The sequence below is a fragment of the Triticum urartu genome, chromosome 7A (assembly GCF_056163025.1).
Source record: "Triticum urartu cultivar PI428250 chromosome 7A, HENAU_Tu73, whole genome shotgun sequence".
Taxonomy (NCBI): Eukaryota; Viridiplantae; Streptophyta; class Magnoliopsida; order Poales; family Poaceae; genus Triticum; species Triticum urartu.
Genome location: NC_141879.1, coordinates 31,808,631 through 31,833,281, shown reverse-complemented (window position 1 = coordinate 31,833,281; position 24,651 = coordinate 31,808,631). Strand labels below are relative to the sequence as shown.

At 42.1% G+C, this 24,651-nt stretch overlaps 1 protein-coding gene across 1 annotated transcript; it reads right to left on the bottom strand.

The window, feature by feature from the left end:
• Window positions 1-19,375: 19,375 nt before the first annotated feature.
• Window positions 19,376-22,211, bottom strand: LOC147957314 (chaperone protein ClpB1-like). Its single transcript, XM_087532270.1, has 6 exons — window positions 21,251-22,211; window positions 20,996-21,153; window positions 20,570-20,910; window positions 20,214-20,484; window positions 19,938-20,135; window positions 19,376-19,801 (listed from the first exon to the last, which is right to left on the bottom strand). The coding sequence occupies exons 1-6, from the start codon at window positions 22,113-22,115 to the stop codon at window positions 19,646-19,648; spliced, it is 1,989 nt and encodes a 662-aa protein (XP_087388396.1). The 5' UTR covers window positions 22,116-22,211; the 3' UTR covers window positions 19,376-19,645.
• Between the last annotated feature and the right edge of the window lie 2,440 nt (window positions 22,212-24,651).

Here is a 24,651-nt window from a genome sequence, read left to right as displayed (position 1 = left end):
GCAAGTATCGTACCGCTAGACAAAGGGAATTGTATACGGGATTGATTAAGTCCTTGACATCGTGGTTCATCCGATGAGATCATCGTGAAACATGTGGGATCCAACATGGGTATCCAGATCCCGCTGTTGGTTATTGACCGGAGAGTTATCTCGGTCATGTCTGCATGGTCCCCGAACCCGTAGGGTCTACACACTTAAGGTTCGATGATGCTAGGGTTATAGGGAATAGATATACATGGTTACCGAATGTTGTTCGGAGTCCCGGATGAGATCCCGGACGTCACGAGGAGTTCCGGAATGGTCCGGAGGTAAAGATTTATATATGGGAAGTCCTGTTTTGGTCGCCGGAAAAGTTTCGGGTTTTATCGGTAATGTACCGGGACCACCGGGAGGGTCCCGGTGGTTCACCAAGTGGGGCCACCATCCCCGGAGGGCTGCATGGGCCAAGTGTGGGAGGGGACCAGCCCCAGGTGGGCTGGTGCGCCCCCCCCCCCCCCACCAAGGCCCAAGGCGCAAGGGAGAGTGGAAGGGGGCAAACCCTAGGCTCAGATGGGCCTAAGGCCCACCTAGTGGTGCGCCCCCCTCTCTCCCCCCTTGGCCGCCCCCCTAGATGGGATCTAGGGCTGGCCGCCACCCCTAGGGGTGGAAACCTAGGTGGGGGCGCAGCCCCTCCCCTCCCCCTATATATACTTGAGGTTTTGGGCTTCCAGAGACACGATTCAATCTCCTTCTTGGCGCAGCCCTACCCCTCTCCCTCCTCGTCTCTTGCGGTGCTTGGCGAAGCCCTGCTGGAGTACCACGCTCCTCCACCACCACCACGCCGTCGTGTTGCTGCTGGATGGAGTCTTTCCCAACCTCTCCTTCTCCCCTTGCTGGATCAAGGCATAGGAGACGTTACCGGACTGTACGTGTGTTGAACACGGAGGTGCCATCCGTTCGGCACTAGGATCATCGGTGATTTGGATCATGACGAGTACGACTCCATCAACCCCGTTCACTTGAACGCTTCCGCGTAGCGATCTACAAGGGTATGTAGATGCACTCTCCTTCCCTCGTTGGTAGACTTCTCCATAGATTGATCTTGGTGATGCGTAGAAAATTTTGAATTTCTGCTACGTTCCCCAACATTTTTATGCGCCCGCTAGGCGGTGGAGTAATTCTTTTTACTCAACTATACAGGTGGGAGTTCGGCTAGGTGCTGGTTAAAGGAGTAATTTTTTTTACTCCTCAATAGCATTTTAGGGGATCGGCTAGAGATGCTCTAAGACTCACATATGCATGCATAAAAACGACACCGTGAGGGTCCACACGCAAAACCCGAGTGGCTGGGAGACGATCGTGTTGGCGACCGTAAGGCTGACGGCTAGGGTTTCTACGGGGTGGTAGGATTCTCCGATGACGAGAGCGAAGCGACTGCGCTCTCCTCTCTCCTAGGCCAGCTTTGGTGTTTGGGCGTCTTAGATGTGCTACTATATAACTATACACTATCAAAATTTGAGTAACTTGAGGAGAGCGGCGTTTTGGCACCTAGGAGCATATGCTCCTGTTTTTTAAAATGTATTTTAAAAGTATTTTGAAATGTCATAAAATTTCGGCAAAATGTTTTGGGCGTACATTTCAACATCCTATATACTCACAAAGTCGTTTCATGAAAAACGAATAATTTTTGTGTTGCATGTCAAAAAGATAAAATTTGGTGTTAAAACAGGCTTTTCACAAGACTATTTTTTTGGTCTTTTTACCCAAACCACAAAAAAATGTCGGTTTTCCCACTACAAGAAAAACTGCATGTAGAGACGCCATATTCCATAGCTAGAGACGTGCTATTTCATCTCTAGGCAACCGTAGAGTCGACTTAGTAAAGCGTCTTTGGAGCGTCTCCTCACGGACCGTCTCAAAAAATGTAGACACGCTGGCTAATCGTGTCTACATGACATGAGATGCTATATAGGGACGTTCAAAAGCGTCTCTACATATGTAGAGTCGTTCTATTAGATGCGCTTATCACGTCTCTACTCACAAAGTCATTTCATTTGTCATGGGACCTGACCCCATTCTTATACACCCTATGTAGAGACCTTATATTTGTCTCTAAATATACACAAGATCCTTTGTAGCTACATAATATTTAACTTTAAACATTATTGATTTATTTCTAACTTGTATTTCATCATTTCAAATCCAGTTACTTTATCATACTACATGCCTGTGTAGAATGATCAACCAATATTATTATATATATATAATGGCATCCACCCATATCACCAGTCACATTCATAAGCAACAAATATCATTATATAAAGGGATCCACACATATCACCAATTGTATTCACAATAATCCCATTCACACAATTTTAATTAGTAGAACAAACACCTTGAGTTTAGAACTGAATGAAACCAGACATTCATATGAAAGATGCAAATAATTAAGAATCGTACAAACTAGAACTAAGTTCCCTATGAAACTAGAATCTTTACATAATACATAATACTTGTCCAATTAAAAAGTAATTCTTCTATACTCCTGGCTCCTGCAGTGCCCTCCTTTTCAAAATCTTGAGCTACCCTGAGAAAAGAAAGATAACAGAGTGAAATTTAGAACATAAGCTTTAAGACTAATTTGAGAAGAAATATTTGGAAAGAAAGATAACAGACTAATTTGAGAAGAAATATTTAGAACATAAGCTTTACTAATTCTGCTATAATTTCAGCCAAAGACCTCTTGTTGCGATTGAAATATTTATTCTTCAAATGAGGCCTATACGCTCTCCATTCTTTTAATAGTCAATAGGATCCGGTCTTGTGTAAGTTGATTCATCTCATTGGGGTAGACAAATTTCTCCTTCAAATATTAAAATTGGCAGTCAGCAAAGTCAAATTAACAGTCTTGAATAGTGCTATGAAAATTTTACCTCAAAATTCCTGTATAATCTGTCGCACATCTCCATTTGGCCCTGCATGCAAGAGTATCACAATGGCATATAACTGGACCATATACATCACACTAGATATGTGCTTAAAAAAATTTAGCTTACAAATTATTTTAACTTGGCTAGTAGATTTAGGAGGCTTGTTTGGTAATGGATCATCAATCTCTGGAGGCCTTGTAAATTTTCTTCATTTGGTCGTACACTTTGAGCAGCCTGAACTGGGATGTTTAGGCTTCGAAGCCGCCGAGGAATCCTCGACATAATATCTTCATCAAAAAATGTTAAAATCGTATGTTACGGTCATGCATAGAAACATATGTCTAGGTTATGCATTGAACTACATTATGTAATAAACAACTAAACCATGCTATATCCAATGGGAACATAGCAGACACTACAAGAAAACCATATAAATATCAAATGGATCTGACACAAATAGATTGCCTTCTCTGCAGATAGCTAAGTCTACTTATATATCATCTTATCCACATTAGTTTACACGTCTGATGTCAATATACAGCCTCCTGTGTAGAAGTCACTGCACACACATAGCAACATACAGCCTCCTGTGCAATATACACGTCTGACATGGTTCATAGTTTCTGTTTCATTTTCTGCAGTTTGCTTAATAATACTGTAATTATTAGAGATCACCAACCGCCAATCAACCTAAAAATACCACCGTAGCATTAGATTGAGCACCTCAGTTTCTTCTACATATGTAATGCAAAACATATTACTGCTACCCAATAGTTGGGTGCATACACATGTATCTGCAGACATATACATGCGAGAAAACCCGGATTGGATTTTATCCCCACAGACCCCACCCATGAGAAGCAACTTTCTTCCCTTGAATATACCCAGAGGCCTCTTCTCCCTCCACCCATTATCTATAGATGTAGGTACAAACATGTGGTAGATTTTATCATTACCTGCCGTGAAATCTGACATCTTGTCCCTTGCAACAACCACCGTTGACCTAGTCTTAGCACCCTACAAAAGGATGCGTCAGAAATGATAAAATAGACATCAACCCATGTTAAATGAGTTAAAAGGTCAGTTGTATATTGACATCAATGGATCTGACACAAATAGATTGCCTTCTGTGTAGAAGTCACTGCACACACATAGCAACATATAGCCTGTAAACAACAATCTTTTAGTGAAAAATCTGAGAGCTGCTGATTGAAGCTCCCTTCAGCAAAGATGCAAGAATCAAAACTACCGAAATAGTAGGACTGCACTAAGCTGGGGTAGGAAATAGGACAGAATAAAATTACTACAAAATAGCAGAGTACGTTGCAGCCTGTACAACTAAACACTATCATGTTTTATGCTCCAGTGTAAATGGAATGTGTGGTTATTTGGATCTAACACCACTTGTACTACTTTTGAGTTTTGCCATATAAAATTTTTATTGGACCAAATAGTTGCTCACATCTTTCAAGAAAATTCTGTCAGAATTGATTTCTAGGCAAGCAAGCAATTCAACAAACACTTAGAGTGCATTGCCTACCTGAAGGAAGTAACGAGACGAATGAGAAGAGGATCAAGACTTGAGATGAATATAAATTGAGGAGGCCACTTTGGTTGATATAATGGTAAAACTGTAAGGGCTGTGGGATTCAAGGCATCACCTCCTTTGATGTGGTGGATGTTGAAGATGCTCTGGATGGAGCGACTGCTTGCAGGGCGGTGTGCCGGCGGAACACGCGGCGGAGCTTCGGGTGAACGATGAGACCGACGTGGATGCAGCTTCATGATGGGAGGAGGACATCGGGAGGAGCACGACTTCGTGACGGAGAGGACGACAGACACCGACGGGGCTCTAACTACCGAGCTTGTCGATCGAGGAAAACGGGAACCGCCTGCGTGCAGAGCTAGCGGGGGAGGGCAACGCTTCAAGGTGAGGCTGCCACTGCTCGGGGTGCAGGAATGGGCGGGCGCAGGGTGGTCTCGCCGGCGCAGATTGGAATCGGGAGGTTGGATAATGGGGGAGGTGGGGAGATGGCGCGCGGCGTAGAAAAATATCCGGCGACATATATGGAGATAAAAAATTGAAAGACCGGGAAACATTGCGCAGTAAAGAAAATAAATTAGTAGCACCAACTTTTTTGTTAAACAAAAATAGTCCGGGACATCTAATTGTTATGTACTTCCGTGAACGTCAAACTTGGTTAAGCAAAATAATCCAGGAGCGCTAATTAACCACATATATGGATTGTGTTAAAAAACAATGGACAAATTTCTTTTTGTGTTCCGTTTATTGGCTCAATATCTATTATTCATTCTTTTTGCAAAAATATCAACAAATATTTGCATAAAAAACTACCGATCTAGTCATCATCTTTCAAGACGGTGCAAGAACATTACAAGTAAAAATTACAACCAGATCCATAAACCATCTAGCGACGACTACAAGCAGTGGAGTGAGCAGAAGGCGCGCCACCATTATCGGCTCTCACTCAACGGAGCTGGTCAAACCTTGTTGTAGTAGACAAACAAGTAGTCATCGGGCTAAGGCCCAATAAGACCAGCGCACCAGAACATCAGCCACCACCAATAAAGAGAATCGTTTAGTGGAAGGATGCAATCTAAAGACACACGAACACAGACAAACGAAGACCGGATCCAAGTAAATGCACTGAAGAGAAACACCCACCGAATCCCGCGAGATATGCGGAGACACACCTACAAACGCCATCAGATAATGCTTGATGCATCACCAGAACGGGGGCTAAGCAGGTAGAACCTTATTCCAACTTCGAAGAGACGCCGCCTCGTCTTCCCAAGGAGGGCACAACCGTAAAGAAAAGAAAACAGAGCAAGAACCCTCCTGTCGACAAGGGTCGAGATGCATCACACCTCCATGGCTCTAAAACCACAGAATATGAAGCCGATTTGTGTCAGCGTCGATGGGAGGCATGAAATCCCAGATCGGCCTCGCGCAAGACACACGAGATGAAGGGTAACTTTATTGGGTAATATATGTATCCAAGTAATATCCACAAAGTTTAATAAGAAATAGAAAGACAGTGGAAGATTGAAGGGGCAGAGTGCGACTCGCAACAATAAGGGTGGCATTCTCAAGCCATGGGTGTGACTCGGGCTGGACTAACCGAGCGGGCTTTCCGGCCTCCATGTGGCTCCCTCTGGATCGGACTGTTCAGTCCCACACAAGGTCCTTATTAATGCGACGGTCGACGTTGTCGACCAAACATGCACCCCCTGGTCACGATGTGTATTTGGCCCGACCCAAATAGCACAGGCTCCCTCTTCCCATTTTTTGTTTATCTTTTACTTTTTTTTCTTTTTCTGTCATTATTTTTATTTTTTCATGTTTCTTTTTCTTTCCTCTTTATTTACCACAGCAGAGGACATTGTTGTCTACAGAGAGACGCGGCGCATGCGGGGGTGTCGAACTGAACGGGATGAGAGAAGGGAAGACTCGAGCTGCTGGTGAAATCAAATGGCAACCAGCGCCAGATCGGACGGCTAGCTAGCTGGATGATTTTCTAGAAAAATCATCCGGCTGATTTGTAGTAGCCGCCTTAAAATATTCTCAATATATATACTACAAAAATTTACAAAATTTTAAACAATTATTTGAAAAATGTTGAACAAGTATTTGGAAAAAAGTAATCAAGTATATAAAAATGTTACAAATGTATTTGAAAAAATGTTGCACAAGTATTTGAAAAAAATATTGAACAAGTATTTGAAAAACTGTTGAACATGTGTATAAAAATGTTGAGCAAGTATTTTAAAAGTATTGAGCAAGTATTTCGAAAAGGTTGAACAAGTATATAAGAATTTAGAATGAAAAAGAAAAGGCAACAAAGAAAAATCAAAACTGAAAATGAATCAAAATAAACTAAAGAAAAAGGTAAATGAAGAAAAATGAAGAAACAGATGAAAAAGCATGGAGAAGAAAAAAAAAGATGAAAAATGAAATAAACAGAAGAAAGAAGAAATGAAACAAAACAAAGAAACAAACAGCAAAAAAGAATGACAAAATGGAGAAGAAAAATAATAAAAGAGAACCAAAAAAGTAAAAAAAAATCAAAGAAAAACCAGCTTGAATCGCCTCAAGTACGACCCGCACCTACAACTTATCACCAACGTGACTAGGGCGGAGTGGTAGCGGCATCTGCAACGAGAGCTCCTCCTTGGCGCCTTCAGCGCCCGCTGGCGATTCCAGCGCCCACTGTGTCACTAGCATGGGCCTGGCCCAGCAGCGAACGCTGGCTGCTGCCGCTCGCTTGATCGCTGGCTATCGCTGCCCGCTCGATCGCTGGCTCCCGCTTGATCTTTTTTTCTTCATTCTAAAAACTGCTACAGTACAGACTATTTTTCTTAGAAAAACCGGTTTGCTACTGTATGTAGTCTTGTCTTAGAAAAAAGTTCATCCACTTTAAAAATAAGTTCATTGAATTTGAAAAAAATTCATCGTGTTTCAAAAAAGTTCATCAAGTTTCAAAAAAGTTTATCGAGTTTGAGAAAAAGTTCATCGAGCTTCAAAAACTGTTCATCGAGTTTGAAAAAAGTTCACCGAGTTTGAAAAAAGTTCATCGAGATTCAAAAAAGTTCATCGAGATTTTAAAAAAGTTCATCGATTTTAAAAAAAAGTTCATCGAATTTGAGAAAAAGTTCACTAAATTTTGAAATATAAATTTCATCGAATTTGAGAAAAAATTCAATCAATTTTGCAACAAACCCAGGAAGAAAGAGAACAAAGAAAAACAGAAAATGGAAAAAAGAAAAAGGAAAAAGGAAAAAAAAGAAAAGACAAGCAAGAAAAGAACAAGAAAGATGCATGTAACCACATTAGGCTTGCTAGCGTGGTGGTTAGTGATGTGTACTGTGAAGCAAAATGGGCCTGGCCCAAAAATGCGACGCGAGGAGAGGGGGTATCCGCCCGATTGCGGGAACAACTAAAACGGGCGGTTAAGGCGCCAAATAGAATTTAGCTGCGGTCGCCCCCTCTTTTTCTTACTATTTGTGTCCGTTAATGGGCTGGCCCAATACAAAGCGGGAGAGGAAAAACCTTCAGTCAGAGCAGCCCGTCGTCTTGCTTAATGCGAGAAATAGACAGCGATTGGTGGCTTTCGTTGACCTACACGAGAAATAGGGTTTCCCATCCCAATCAGCTATCGCAATTAGCCGATCTAGGTCGTCTTATTAGGCCCAACTAAACAGCACCCAGTTTGTTGTCTGACCGGTCTGGTCGATCGGACCAAGAAAAGGTCCAAGCCCACGCCACAACCGCCCTAGGCTAGGGTAGATGCTGCGCTATGTTTGTTCCCGAAAATCCTATCTATCGCACTACGTGGTAGATTGTCGCTAATTCGCACAGAGGTAGCGACGACCGGCGAGAAAGACGGGTCGGCCCAACTATCAGTAAAGAACGCACTACAATACCGGCCGGTTTGTGGAACCTTCTAGGAGGTTCGCAACCGGTTTTCTGGTTTTTCTTTTTCCCTGTTTCTCTGTTTTCTCTCCTTTTTTTAGTTTTCATTTTCATTTTCCTTTCTTTTTTCCTTTTTTTCTTGTATTTCATTTATCATTTTCAGGTTTATTTTCTTTTTCAACAAATGTTTAGAAATTTAAAATGTTTGCCTTCATATTATTTTTATTTTTAAGAAATTGTTCTTATTTTCAAACTTTATTCACAGAATCTAAAAAAGTTTGCATTTTAATTTTTTGTTCACAATTTAGAAAATGTCCAAAAATTTGAAAAGATGTTCCCACTTTCTAAAAAAATCACAAATGCAAACAAATGTTCATTTTTCGAAAATCTATTCAGAAATTGAAAAAAATGTTTGGATAATTTCAAAAAAATGTTGGCATTTGAATTTTGTTCACAAATTCTATTTTTTGCGGGAATTTCAAAAGGTATTCCAACTTCCAAATTTTTTACAATTCCGAAAATAGTTAATGTTTCAAAAAATTGTTCGCAAATTATAGAATTGTTCGTGGAATTTCAAAAAATGTTCAATTTTTGATATAATTTTACTTAATTCTGGAAAATTTCCGAGTTAAAATTTTTGTTCCTTTTATCAAAAACTTGTTTACAATTTTGTAAATTGTTCTCATTTTCAAATTTGGTCCTTTTTCAAAAAAATGTTTATGTTTCACAAAAAAAATTAAATTTTAAAAAATCTGGGCAGAAATTTGTAATTTCCATGTTTTAAAAAACAATTTACTTTTTTCAAAAATAAAATCATGCTCAATTTTAAATTTTTTAATCTATTTGCAGTTTATGGTTGATAGACATTGAGCTGCGATTTTAGATATGAAATATCACTAATTAGAGCATCTCTAGCAGATACTTTAAAACTCCAGTGAACTGCGTTATACAGGATGGGCCAAAAAAATGGCTCGATCAGATCCCGAAAAAATGGCCCAGCTCGTAAATTTTTTAGCGGAGGCCCATAAACCACCCCCGTTTTCCGCTATATATTTGGAACCTCCTCCCTATGACGAGAAATCATCTCCCCTTCGGCAGTCATTTCTTGCGCCTCCGGCCACCGGATCTCTCCGGCGATGTCAACCGCACATGCAGGGCGTGGCGGCGGTGATGGTCTCGGTCGTCGCGGAGGCTTCGGGTATCACGGTGGAGACGTCGCGTGTGGTGGCTTCGTTACCCGCAAGCGCCGGAATGACGACGTGGCAAGCGGGTCCGGCCTCCGCCCTGCCGTGTCAGACAAGTAGAGAGGCGGCGTGCACGCGTGGCGCCAAGCCCCGCAGCACCGGAGCAAGTTCGCGTGCGTGGACGACCTTTCGGCACTGCGGCCGGCTCTTCAACGCAGCGATCCAGCGCCGGCGCACGATCGAGCGGGCATTCTTTGAGGCAAGGGCCACCACCGCCGCCTGAGATGCGGCTGCGCAGTTGCTGGCGGCCTGGGAGGAGTACCAACTTCAAACCCGGCTCTACCGTTCGTTGATCTACAACACGCTGCACGGAGGCCAGCCGCTGCCTGCCGAAGTCATCTCCAGCGACGAGGACGACGAGGGCAACTCCGACGCATAGAACCCCAGTGATGTTTAATTAGAAGTAGACCCCCGCGTAGTATGAACTACTTTAATTTCCAGTTAAACTATGTTTAATTAGGTTGTATTTGTGGAACTCTTGTGAACTCCTGCTATGTATGACTATGTTTAATTATGGCGCGAACTTACTAGTTTTTAAAATCATGTTGAATTCCGGTGAACTATGTGGGGTCTGTTATGTCTTCGCGCTTGTCGTCCTGCAAAATTTGTTTACGGAAGTCCATAAACCAATTTTGTGGATCGTTCGGTTGCGGGATCTGCTAGAGATGTTCTTTTTGTGGCTAGCGTCGTTCTTTACTAACAATAGGTCCTTTGTTCGACCTGTCACAAAGACTGTTTCATGGGAATTTCTGGTAACTTCCTTTTAAGTTTTTTCTCTTTGTTTTCTTTCTTTATGGTTCACGCTGCAAATCTAAACCAAGACCATGCTAGTATTGGTGGTTAGCACAGCGCCCACCTCACTAGAAGGTAGAGCGTTCGAATCCCATCCCCATCGCCCTCTTTTTCTCTTTATTTTTCCCTTCCCGCGGCAACGTCGGCCATCTCCTTCCCCTCCCATTCCGACGCCGCCTTACTCTATTCTTAATAACTTAATAATTCAAAAAAAAATTGAAGTCTTTTACTGTTTTTTTGCGGGGGTACAGATTTCTCAAGTCTAGGATAAGACTAGAGTCGCACACTAAAATGTCTCACAAATCGTCTCTAAGTTAATTAAAAGTAAATACTTATTTTCTTAGAAGCTAATTATAGGAAAAAGGATTGTGACGCTCCGTAAACGTCTTAAGAAGCGTCTTTAGGTCGCTAGTGTCCATATACTTAGAGACGAATAAAATAGCGTCCTAGAAAAAGTGACCATACATGGTGTTTTTGTTGTAGTGTCCGTGAAACTTGACGTTCCCACAAAGAATATCGGGATGGACACGCCAATTTTTTGTTTGAATTTTTTTGACATTTTAAAATATTTTTCCCAATAGCAGGAGCATATGCTCCCATGTGCCAAAGTACATTTCTGTGAGTGACTAGGATTTACTAGTTGAACATCTGGCTTATTGCCTTGTGCTGTTCACACTGATTCTAAAATGATAATGATCATAAAGCAATAATATTTATGCACTGAATCTGAAAAAGAAGGCTAGTGGCGTAGAGTTGCTTACAAGTCTGCTACATGCTGTGAACACTGACCATTGCAGTATGTGTCATTTCAAAGGCCAACAAGCTTCTATCTTTAATGTTCATTAATGTCTATTTCTCCCCTAGCAAGTTTCCTTACTTTGTTGACTACTCCCTCCATCTGGGTTTATTATGCACCTTCTTTTGGGCTAAAGTTTGACCATAGATTGAACTAATACAACTCAAACTATTCACAAAAATTATTCCATTGCAAACCTCTTTCAAATACAAATCCAGCAATATACTACTAGCCGAATTATGGAATCCAGCAAAATACTGCTAGCCAAGATATGAAAGGTGTCGGCGGATGACTCTAGCTATGGCTGGGGAAGCGGTTTATATAGTAATGTTCGGCGGTAGAGGGATGGACGGCTGGCACCATAGGAGACGCCTCGAAAACCGCATGCCATCAATGTGGGCGGCAGATGGACGGACGAGCGGTTGTCCTGTCGTTTGAACGTGCAACAGTCTCCTGCACTAGAAAGTGGCGCGGGCGGCGCTATCTCTCAGCCGGCGCCAGTGAGTGCTCGCGTCCGCTCAGGTCGGGCACGAATGCGGTCGCTCACGCTCTGGAGTGGTGCTGACTGAAAAATCACAGGAGAGGGGAGGGTTTTGGGTGGGCCAGGGTGGTCAAAAGAGGACTTGGGAGCAGTCCGGACTCCCGCAAAGTCCTGGTGCTCGCATTTATTCATGGATTATTTCAGGATTTCTGTCGATGCGCATTCAGTGGGAGGAGACGTTCCCGTTGACGACGAGGTGCCTATGGTGACTTCATAAATTTCAAGATGATATACCGGCTCACTCTTTCGGAGATGCTCATAGGGATAGGGTGCGTGTGTGTGTGTTTATAAAGATGAGCGTATATATGTGTATATGAGCGCTTGCGTCTGTACTGTATTAAAAAAGAAAAGATAAGAATCCGTGTGGAACATGGCAACATGTAGTCCCAAGTCCAGGTGGTACGCGTGACCTAAACCTAAACAAAGTAGGAGACTTGGCTTGGCTACGGCCCCTCTTCGTTATATAGTCACCCGCCCCAAACCAGCAACGAAAGAGATCCCCCCCCCCTCTAATAACGTATCTAGTAAAGCAATGGCGGGCAAGAAGGACGAGGTTTTGATGGACAATATGCTGCAGGAGGCGGAGCTCGTCATCAAGCAGGGTGCGGACGTATCCATGGCCCCTGCAGCACAATCTTCAGGTGGAAACAAGGGGAAAGTTCGGCTGTCGAATGCCGAGATCAGGAGCATCATTGCCCATTTGCCCTCAGGCCGGAGCAACACCCTAGAGCCGATTACCTGGATGATCTGGCAGATAATTTTCCTCCGGAGTGGATCGGGGAAAGGAAGCGTGCCCATGCCAACAGTGTAAAGCTTTTCAAGAAGCTGGACGACGATTTCGAAGAGTACCGGCATGAGGTCATCGCGTCTATGCAGGAGAAGGGCTACTTCGAGGTCAATGAAGAGCTCATTGCTAACAGGGAAAGAGACAATGAGTTGAGTCTGGAACTACAGAGGAGAATTCTCTCGCCTATTTCTGCCAAGTATTGTGCTACCCCTGAGGACAGGATAAGGGATGCACACGCTTATACTCCGTACGTTCATAACCAAGATGATGATCTTGTTGAAGATCTTGTGATTGATGGTGAAGTCGTGTTTCTCAAAGATTAAACTTGAAGGATCACATGCATGCGGTTGTTGAGTCTAATTGACAAGAGGGCTCGTTTGCTCCAATCTCCATCTATATATGTATTTATTTGTAGGCACTATATGACATATAATCTGTTGTTATGGATCCTTCCATTCATACATATTATCTTTGTTTCATCTTTGTCAAAAAATTATCTTTGTTTCATAAGGTCTACGGTCTGGCTGAAAACTTTTCGATAAGCCGAAAATTCATCCATCCATATTGTTCAATCCCCAAGTGTGTTACGTTAAGGTTGTATCTCACAAACGTGGTTTATATTTACATCACTGCTGTGCTACTATATATTGCAATGTGGTTGCTGCTGTCGCCGACTCCGGAGGTACTCTTGCTTGTGCAATGAAGATGGTTTCGGCTCCCAAAACAGTTCCTTTCTTCTGTTTTCTTGCTGTTGATGCTTATTAGTTGACCATTAACTTTGTGAGCCTAAATGAATTGTCGTGTTCTACTATAAATTAGAAGTAGAAACTACTGGAAAAATGGCTTTTAGCCCACTACCGAGCTCTTGCCTGTTCAGCGACTACCGAATACGACTCTGGGCAAACAGCAGGACACTGCAGATGGGAGGCACTACCGACCCCCGCGCAGAACGTACTCAGCAAACACGAAGGAACTCAGTCAAAGGCACCCTACAAAATAGGAGCCACGATGGCATGGCCATTTGCAGCTGATAGCCCTGTGAGGCTAGGCAACTTTTGCCGATACCCCATTGAAAAGTATTCGGCAAACTTTGCGGTATTTTAACCGCCCAACCCCAGTCGCCACTCACACAGAATCATATCCATCGTGGCAGGCAAGCCACCGCCGGACCTCCCTTCCACCGCCGGGCCTACTCATCGGCCGCTAGCCACCGCCGCCCGAGCCAACCGGCCGGATCCGGTGTCGCCCGAGGCTGGTCGCACCCTCCTTGCCACACGGCTCCCCAATCTCGCCGCCAGCCACCCCTACAACCTCGTCGGCTGACACCTCTACCACCTCGTCGCCGCCCACCCCTGCCACCTCGTCGCCAACAACCCCAAGGTGAGCTTGCTAGGGCTTCTCCTTTCTTTTCTTTTCTTTTTCTTTTTTGCTATTTATCACAATACTTTCACATATGAAAAGTCAATATATATGCCATGACATGATGATATGGATGATATATATGAAATTATATATGGACAGTGATAACTACCAAACGTTCGGATTTTATCAATAGATCTGAATGATGGTATACATGCATGCATGCAGGTCCCGTGCCAGAGAAATGCATGCAGGTGTTATTCTCAACTTTTAAGCATGCATTCATATAAAACAAAAAAAATCCGATGTCAGCAAAGGTTTCATGTAAAACTAAAATTCAAAATATTTTGTAGCTCAAATCGTCGCTCCGATCGGAAAATTGTTTTCATATAAAAGATTCATCGCGATGAGACCTTCAAAACTAGATACCATGTGGTGTGTTTCGACAACTTTTTTTCGGGTAAAATTTACCACACGTGTGTTATGTAAGTTATCATGTCAGTTGTGTCTAAGTTATCATGTTGTTTACACATAAATTACCAGGGAATAAAAAATAGTTTCTCACACATTCTTTTCACATGCACATGCATGCATTAGGAAAAAAATTGATGCCATCCTAGATACTACCCTATTTCAAACTTTAAAATGCTTTATAGCTCAAATTGTCGGTCCGATCAAAAAATCGTATTCACATAAAAAAATCTATCATGACAAGACTTATGAAACTAGATCACATATTGATATGTCCTGACAACTTTTTCGTGTAAATAGTTACAAGGCCCGACCTAAGTAAGTTATCAGCTCGGACGTGTGTATATTATCATGCTATTTACACGTAAGTTATCATGGTAAGTTTTCAACAATTTTTTCGGGAGAAAAGTTACCGCGTGAGTTACCACGTCTACGGTCTGTCTATTACCCGATAAATCACAAGTGGACATCCAGCCACGCGAGGCTGTTATCACACCCGTCCATCGCGTTGTGATGCATGTGTATTCGTATCACCGATCCGGTATATGCATTTCTTAGGATGATTTTTTTCTAATAGACGATGTATTCCCAACATCAATGAGTGACCGTGGCCACCGGGCAGACTAGAGCAGCTCATTTATTTGTAGCAGGCAACATGGACCGCCGGTGTGCATTTTCAGCTGGGTGCCACCATGGGTTGCAGGGGGCTGGGTGGCTTCATGGGTGTGCATGAGCCATTCGAGTTGTCTTGGTGTCCAATTAAACCTCTATCGGTCGCACGTGAGATACTTATTTCCGTGTCTATGATGTGGTAGAGGTAATTAGAGCTTGCGTAGTTAGCAACCGCGCGGAAAATAAACATTTCATAATGATGGTGTATACATGCAACCGTTTGATACATTATTGGTAGTAGACCATTTTGAGAGGTGGCGATGGACCGAGGCGTGCGAAGCTGGAGTATTGTATAAACATACACCAATAATGGTCGAGCTAAGAAAACAAAAAACAAATGTGATAATAACCACATGAGACCACATGTGCATTTGGTGAACTATTAGGACGTGGTACCTCATCCTAACTGCTCACTAAGTGAACTTTGCTTCTCCTCCGGAAGCTCCACTAATAGTGTAGTTCATGTGATTTTTTTCATTATTTTTGATACAGTTCACCACTCAATCTCTTCAGATGTGTGCATGCACTGAACGACATATCCATCAACGGAACAATGCGTAGCAGCTAGAATTCAGTAATCGAGAGCAGTTGAATACACTGCACAACATCATTTGCATTTACCATTCATTGAAACATCGCATTATGAGGATGTGTGCATTAACTCCAACTGGCAGATTAGCCAGAACCGTGGCATGGGCTGCTAGCATCCAAGGCTGTATCCATACGAAAATTAATGTGCCTGGTCCACTTCCTGGGCGTATAGACGATGTATTCGAGAAAGCTGGTTAATAAGGTGCCAGGTATTGCGAGTGTGGCTATAATAAATAGCAATCGCGACACGCTCACGGACGCACTGGATTACGGCATCGCGTGGCTGCATGTCCCAAAAATCCGCGTCCGTCTATTACCATGTTATTTACACATAAGTTATTGAGGGTATGTTTTTTTCAAGCAAGCCTCCTCCTCGAGGTCAAAATTAGAACGATGTTTGTAGTGAGTTATCAAGTCTATGATGCTTATATTTCCATACTATTTACATGGAGATATCAGGAGGGGAGCTATGTCTAAAAAAACTTCATCCCCTTCCCCACCCCTGAGTGAAAGTTATTGTGATGTTTTGTGAGTGAATTATTGCGTATACGGTGCATACATTGTCATGCTATTCATATGGAAGTTACCGGTAGTACGTTGGTAAACAACCCCCCTACCCCGATATGTTTTGAACTTTTTTTTTTGCCCCGGACATGTTTTAAACAATTCTTTCCGCGGGTTAAAAACTTACCATGGTGTTTGCACCTGAGTTATCGGGTCTATGTTGCATATATTACCATGCTATTTCCACAGAAGTTACCAGGAGTTTTTAGGGTACGTTTTCCATAACATTTTCACTGGTTCAAAAAGTAAACATGGCGTTTGTATCTTAGTTATCAACTATACGGTGCATACATTATATGTTGTTTACACAGAAGTTATCAACAAATCTTTTCAATAACTTTTTCCTCTCCGGTCAAAGTTATCACGGTGTTTATGCATGAGTTATCAGGTGTGCAGTGTGTAAACTATCATGCTATTTACACAGAAGTTACCGGAGGATGTTTTCACCAACTTTTTCCTCTCGGGTCAAAATTATCATGGTATTTGTGCATGAGTTATCAGGTTTGTGATGTGTTAATTATCATGTTATTTACACTAAAAGTACCGGGGGTGTATTATACCATATGTAGCCCGATAACTACGAAAATAATCATGCTGATAACTATAGTACATCTAGTCTGATAACTAAATAATAACCATGTTGATTACTATAGTACATCTAGCGCCGTAACTATTTACACATAATTTATAGGGTATGTGGTATGTGTATTACTTTGCTTTGTACACAAAAGTTAACGTGGTATGTTCAAACCACTTTTTTCGAATTAAAATTATCATGGTGTTTGTATGTTAAGTTATCAGGTATGTCATACGTTAATTTCCATGATATTTACACCGATGTTATGGGGTATGTGTCAACAACTCTTTTATTTTTCCATTACATGCAATAGCCAGTGACCGAATGATGCAGAACCTGCTCGACAGAAAACCAAGACAAATTTGTAATGCAATGTGGAATGTGCGGGGCGAAATAAAACCAAAAAAGACCGAGTAGGGAGGAATGGATCGAGGGATGCGAATCAAGTCAATACTATTGATGCACCTCCGTGGAGTCTTTATTGACCGCATCACTAACATCATCCTTGCAAACTGACAAAGCGTCTGCGAAGACATGACTCAACCTTCACCACTCAACGCAACACCCATCAGGGTCGTGTCTCGTGTAGAGACCAAAATTCCTCGACACATGAATAATATTGCTCATCAAAATGGTCGCGAAGACACCAACATATGATGAACTAGAGAAATCTAAGAAAAAAAAGAAAAAAAATACCTTTCATTGTTGGTGCGGAAGTAAAGAAGTAACGAGTGTTCAAAGATCTCTTTCTATTCAATAGTCAACAACAACTGTTGGGTGAGATGGCTAGTGCGTTCAGTACTTTGCTCGGGATCGAGACGTCGTCCGATCTGAAATTAGCGGCATCCGATCCGTTCAGATCTGATGCTTAATACCGAACGTGTGGAAAATACAAATTCTGATTAGAGGTAATATCACAGATGGTGCTTAAACTTGCCACCGATGTTCACTTTAGTGCCTGAAGTTGAAAAATACACCGAACTGGTTTGAAAACTTGGCACGAGCGTGCAAATACAGTGCTAATCCTATTAATAGACTTTTTACGCTGACGTGGTAGTTCGCTTAGCATGCACAGACAACCTCGCCCTAGCAAACTGGAACTACTGGCCAGTATGCCATACATTTTCTCGTGCCTATTAATGAAAACAGATCCTTTTTCTTAGAATAATGAAAACATTTCCCTTTTTTTAGATAAAGAGACATGTATGTGGGTTTTAATCAGCTCAGCAGTGCAGCCCAGTTTGCGCATGTTAGTTTCATTTAGAATTTTGTAAAAAAGTTTGTAAATTATAATCACAGTAATAAAAATATTCACATATTTGTTTTAAACGTATCCTATAAATAAAATGGTATTTCGGATTATAAAAATGGTTGTACAATTTAGAATTATATAAATATTTTCTATACTACAATTCATAAATATTATTTTAACTACATAAACATTTTAATAGTTACATGTACATTTTTAAGATTCATATTGTTTAAGAAATTTTCAATAATTTAAAATGTTCATAAATATGCAAAATTTAAAATTTTAGTTTATAAAAAATATTCACTCCAGACTATAGTTTAATTATAAAAAATATGAATACATGACACGATGAAAGTTATACACATGTTTCTCGCAAAAATAGAAAGTTATACACATGTGAACATTAATAAAAATGTTTCTACTTATAACTTTTTTTTCAATTAAGCATAATCCAAGCATGCATAATATTTTGGAATTTACTCAAAAAATCAAGTTTTTTATAATTATTTTTTCATATACTAAGCAATTTAGAAAATTTATTTACTAAAAGCTTTAACTATAAATCACATGTAAATAGCTGACTATTTTTTTAAATTAGATGAACATTTTAGTTATTTAATTTATATGTATTTACAAAAAATTTGAAGCACAAATATTTGAAGTGTATTTTTATTATTGTGATTATAGTTAACAAACTTTTTTTTACAAATTTCTAAATTAAACTAACATGCGCAAACTGGACTGCACTGCGGCAGGCCATTAAAACCCACTAACGTGTTTCTTTATCTAACAAAATAGGAAATGTTTTCATTATTCTAAAAAAAGGATCTGTTTTCATTAACAGGCACGAGAAAACGTATGGGCGAGTAGTTCCAGTTTGCTAGGGCGAGGTTGTCTGTGCATGCTAAGCGAACTATGGTGCCACGTCAGCATAAAAACGTCTAGTAATAGGATTAGCACCGTATTTGCACGCTCGTGCCAAGTTTTAAAACCAGTTCGGTGTATTTTTGAACTTCAGGCACTAAAGTGAACATCGGTGGCAAGTTTAAGCACCACCTGTGATATTACCTCTTCTGATTATATATATATATATATATATATATATATATATATATATATATATATATATATATAGATAGATAGATACATACATACATACATTTATGTATTGTATCAAAAGTTTGGATAGTTTCCGCAAGAAAGTAGCTTTATTTGCCGCATGAGTACATAATATTGTTGGTGGCGACAAACCCAACAAGGATGGAGCGGTCGATTTATAACAACCCAAAACATGGAAGTTTTAAAAACATCTAATTTTTGGAATTTTAATGACGGAGCTTCCAAATATTTGACTGTCAAAAATTTCGAAAAAAAAATATGGTTCCAAAATTTATTACTTCCAAAACCTTAAACATTCATAAAATTTAGATATATTTCAAGGGGATGTGGAAGAGGCCGGATAAGAAAAGGCTGAACAAGAATAACTGACATGTGCGGGCCCTAACAATAGAAATACGCGTATTTTACTATATTATTCGCACCCGCGGGCCCTACCAATAGAAATGCGTGCATTTTATTATGTGCAGTCTCTACATATGCCTATTCATCACTCATGATCATCTTTTTATCTGTTCATTGTGAGAGTTTGCCTCGACATCAGTTTAGTACTTGGTACTTCAGCCCCATCTTATCCTCTGTTGCGTCGATGGAGATGGTGGAGCCTTCACATGCTTCTCCATTGACCATCATGTCTGAGAGAATTGCCGTCACATGCTTTTGCACCCACCTTTTTATAGGCCTTGCACCGTACACCTACAAGCGTTGAAGCGTATGCATGGTTACCGAAACATACAAGTAGTTTTTTGGCCTTTACAAAAATGGCTATGGAAAATAACTTTGATATGAAATCTTATTTGTGTGGCGATTTGTGCAAAGAACATATACTTACTGGATCATGTGCTTCTGACCAAATGACATCCAGAGCGGCATCAGTTGTAACTAGAGAGACACCCTTGTTAGCTACCATGGCGGTGACATTCTTCATCTGGATTTTCACAACCTCCCTTAGTTCGTCATGTGAAAGTGGCTCAAATGTCACAATCTCACTCAGTCTATTCATTAGTTCAGGCTTGAAGCATTTCTCAATCTGCATGAATTATATATGTTAATTATTGGCTGCACACTATGGATTTTGCAAGGGACGATTAATTTTAGATTCACGAACCTCTTTTGTTAGAAGATCTCTTCCAGCTCTCATGGTGCTCTCTCCGGTGATTCTTGATGTTAGGTGGTTTGCTCCCAAATTTGTAGTCATAATGATGATAGTATTCTTGAAGTTGACAAGCCGTCCTTTTCCATCGGTCAACATACCATCATCAAGGATTTGAATAAAAAGTTTAAATACTGAGGGTTCTGCTTTATGCACTTGGTCAAATAGGACAACACTGTATGGACAGCTCTTCACTTTCTCGGTGAGTTGTCCATCTTCTTCATAGCTTTAGAAAGTCAAATGAATTAGTGAGACATGGGTATTGAGTGTCATAAGAAATAAAGCATGTGCATAAAGTGTAAGAAATAAACCTTCGAGGTCCACCGATTAGACGTGACACAGATCCACTTTCAGCATATTCAGACATATCAAAGCGAATCAACGCCTTTTGAGTGTCAAATATCTTCACAGCGAGAGCTTTAGCAAGTTCTGTTTTACCAACACCAAGGGATCCCAAAAAAAGGAATGAGTTTATAAGTTGTTCAGATTGACCAAAGCCGACCCTTGAACGCAACACTGCTTTTGCAACCGAATTGACCGCTTCATCCTGCCCAACAACTCGCTCATGCAATTTTTTCGCTAAGTCGATCAACTTCTCCTTCTCCCCTTGATGAAGTGTGGCGAGGGAAATTTTAGTCCACCGGCTCACAACCTTCAAATAACATTACAATATGAAGGCACATCATCACTAGTAGTAATGAAAATTATTCACATAGTTGTACATGGTTAGGACTTACCTGTGCGACATGGCCTGGGCCCACAATCATATCCTCTGATGTATTTATTATGGTGTTATTTTGTTTATTTTTCGCATTCTTTTGTTTGTCGACATGCATCTTTCTTGTAGCGCATGCCTCGTCGATAAGATCAATTGCTTTATCAGGAAACTGACGACCTGTCAATGATTAACTCCATCAATTGCCTTGACAAATAAACATTAGTTGACAACACATAGTCATATATTACAGTAAACCATTAAATTGGTTAATTACCTGTAATATAGCGGGCAGCAAGCTGTGCAGCGGCAACAAGAGCATCGTCCTGGATTTTCACGCCATGATGCTCTTGATATCGTTGCTTCAGCCCCTGCAGGATGGCAATGGTGGCTTGTAGGCTTGGCTCTTCGACGACAACCTTCTGAAACCGCCGCTCGAGTGCGGCATCCTTCTGGATGTGCTTATACTCTTCGTTAGTGGTAGCGCCCACACAACGGACACGACCACGAGCCAACGCCGGCTTGAGCATATTGGCAGCGTCAACGGTGGGGTGTCGTTCGCCGGCGCCGGCGCCAACAATCATATGCATCTCATCGATGAACAGGATGACCTTGCCGTCCGATTCCTCCGCCTGCTTGATGGCGTCCTTGAGGCGTTGCTCGAACATGCCACGCCAGTTCGTCCCGGCGACCATGGCACCCATGTCGACCTCCACGATCCGTGCGCCGGCAAGTGTGTCGGGGACGTTCCCGGCGGCGATGCGCTGCGCGAGGCCTTCTACGATGGCCGTCTTGCCGACCCCTGCAGGGCCGACGAGCGCGGCGCAGTTCTTGGTCCGCCGGATGAGGATGCAGATGACGCGGTCGATCTCGTCGTCGCGGCCGATGACAGGATCGGCCGCAGCAGCGTCCAAGGTCCTGAGGGCGCCGTGTGAGGTCTCGCCGCCGTTCATGGTGGTCAGGCTGCAGCCTGCGCCCGAGTGGAGTGGGTTGGGCGTGTGGAGGGGGTAGGTGCCGGGGGCGCGTCTGTCTTTGTCTTGGGTCAAGTAGTTGAGCAAATTCCAAGTCACCCAGGCGAGAACAGTAGTGGCGACGCCTGATACTCCGATGAAGAGCATGCCTTCCATGGAAAACCACGACATGGTTTCTTCTGAGTTGAAGAAGAATTTGTCGAAACAGAAGGTGAAGAAGAAGAAGGCCTCGTAACAATTTTGTTCAGTAATCGGTAGTGGATCGACGTGCCGCAGCAAAAGTTTGTGTATAAATTGCGCCCGTACACAGAAGGAATCCGTACGTGTAGAACGTGACAACGTGTAATTCCGACTTCCGAGTCCCGGTAGGCAACGTGACGCTAACCGATACAGAGGAGACTTTGGCTTGGCTACGGCCCAGTATTTTTTTTTCGAACACAGTCCAGACGTAAGCGCTCATGTATACGTGTATACACTTACCTTTATGAACGCACACACATATACTCTATTTTATACGTACCTTTGAGAGACTGAGCTGGCAAATCATCTTTAGATTTATGAACTCATCGTAGGTGCATAGTCGTCAATGGGAACATCTCTTCTCACTGAAAACGCATCGCTGAAAACCCTGATAAACTGAGGATATCACTATTCCTTTAACCATTCAATCACAAGTTAGTTCATATAACCGAATGTTGTACCGTTGGGTCAAGTTGAACCCAACGAAATTTCAAAGCTACGTACATCTAGGCACGTATTTATTCGGCATGAACCTAGTAAAAAGATTAGGCTGAACCCATCAACTAATGTGACGTGCAGAATTGCATCCGTGCACATAGGCAGGGGTGAACTGTGACTTCTTTCGTACTGTCTTACCATCATACGATGTATACACGGCGACTGCACGCCTCTACTCATTAGCTTCCACGACTCACCTCTTGCGTCTCGTCTCTCCTGTTCGCCCATCGCTCGGTCGCCGGATGCGAGCGGCGAGGCATCAATTACTGTGCAATTTATCATAAAAGGTTTTCATTCCGCTTTATATATAATAAAAAGTTTTCATTCCGCTTTATATATAAAGCAATGATTGACATACATGATGGAATCCATCCTACATCACGCACACACTCATGGCAGATATAAGGGAGCTGTCGAACAACAAGGCTACTTCAAACACCCCAAAGCAAACAACAAGTAAGCAAAAGAGTATAGCAAAGGATCTAAACAGCTCTCCGCAGCAGGGGCGGAGCCCATTGGGCTGACCCGTATGCACAGGAATACGGGTGAAAAAATTCCCTAGCAGTGCCTATTAGTTAAAAAGGCCGAGTGCATCAGGGTGGCCCAAGAGCTGTGCATCAGGGTCAGCCCGTTCCAGCCACTCCGACGCCTCCGGACTGGCCCAACGCAGCAGTACACGCACGCACGACGGTTCGCTTGCGCATCCACCATCTCCTCACGTAGTTTTTGTCTATGAAAAAAAAGAGAATCTCTTCACGTAGTCACGTACGCAAACCTAATCGATCCATCTTTTTTTTCACTAGAAAAAAACTAATCGATCCATCGATCGATTTGTGCATTACGCGTACGAACCCAGCCTACCATACTCCATACGCCCCCTGCGCGTCGCCGTCCCACACAGCCGCCGGAGGCGGCAGCGGCAGCGCGCCGGCCGCCGGCCTCCATGCAGCCTGGGTCCTCACACGGTGACGAAGCGACGCGCACGAGCAACGTTGCACGCCGTCTGGTGCTCGGTAATTTCGCATCCTTTTCAAATTCCAATCTTGAATGTTCGTCTCTGTGTCCGCCATAGACGATAAATTACAAAAGGCCACAATTGTGGTAGGGCCTTTGTCTTGCTTTTCCTAGTTTTGTTGAACTTCAACAATCATGTATAGACTTGTAGTGAATATAGTAAATCACTATGTTTTGATAAAAGTGTGGAGTATTTTCTAGGGTTATAACTTCTAATTAGGTTATATTTTATTTGCCTATACAATTCTCCATGTCTCATTTATAATTTATATTTGTCAAATACAGATACTATGGACAAGTTTCTTCTCAAAAGAAATGCACCATCACAGCCAGAAGACATAAATTGGGAAGAGGAGATTCAGTATGATCAGGGCAATCGCCTCAATGATGAAAGTTTGAGTGATGATATTATTTGTTATGTGGAGAAGGAAGAAATGAAAAGGGCCACCAATGCTCAAGTGGTTGAGTATTTCATGGCCTGGAGGAATAGAAACAAGTGGTTGAGTATTTCATGGCCTGGAGGAATAGAAACATACTAAGGTAATTTTCAATTTTTAGCAATCTAAGTACTTTCATTTGGGCTACATTTCAAGTAGTTATATCCCTTGTTTTATGATTATAGTAAGCAATTTGATGGCTACATTTCGTTTTTACAAATCGCTTCTATTATATCCAATAATGTGTGTTAAACCTATAAAACACACATTTATTCAATACATCCACACTTGAAAAAATTTATGCCTTGTTAAAGTGGTGCATCGGGTAAGATTTGCTCCAGCTCCGCCCCTGCTCCGCAGTGAACAAGGCACCGCGAGGAGACGAAGCCACAACTCGACAAACCAGTGACTTCAAAGCGGTGCTTTTTAGAAAGAAACAACACGAAAGAGCCACCACCGCCCGATCCAGGGAATCGAGGCTTTCACCCGGAGTAACACGAAGGACGCAAGGTCACCGC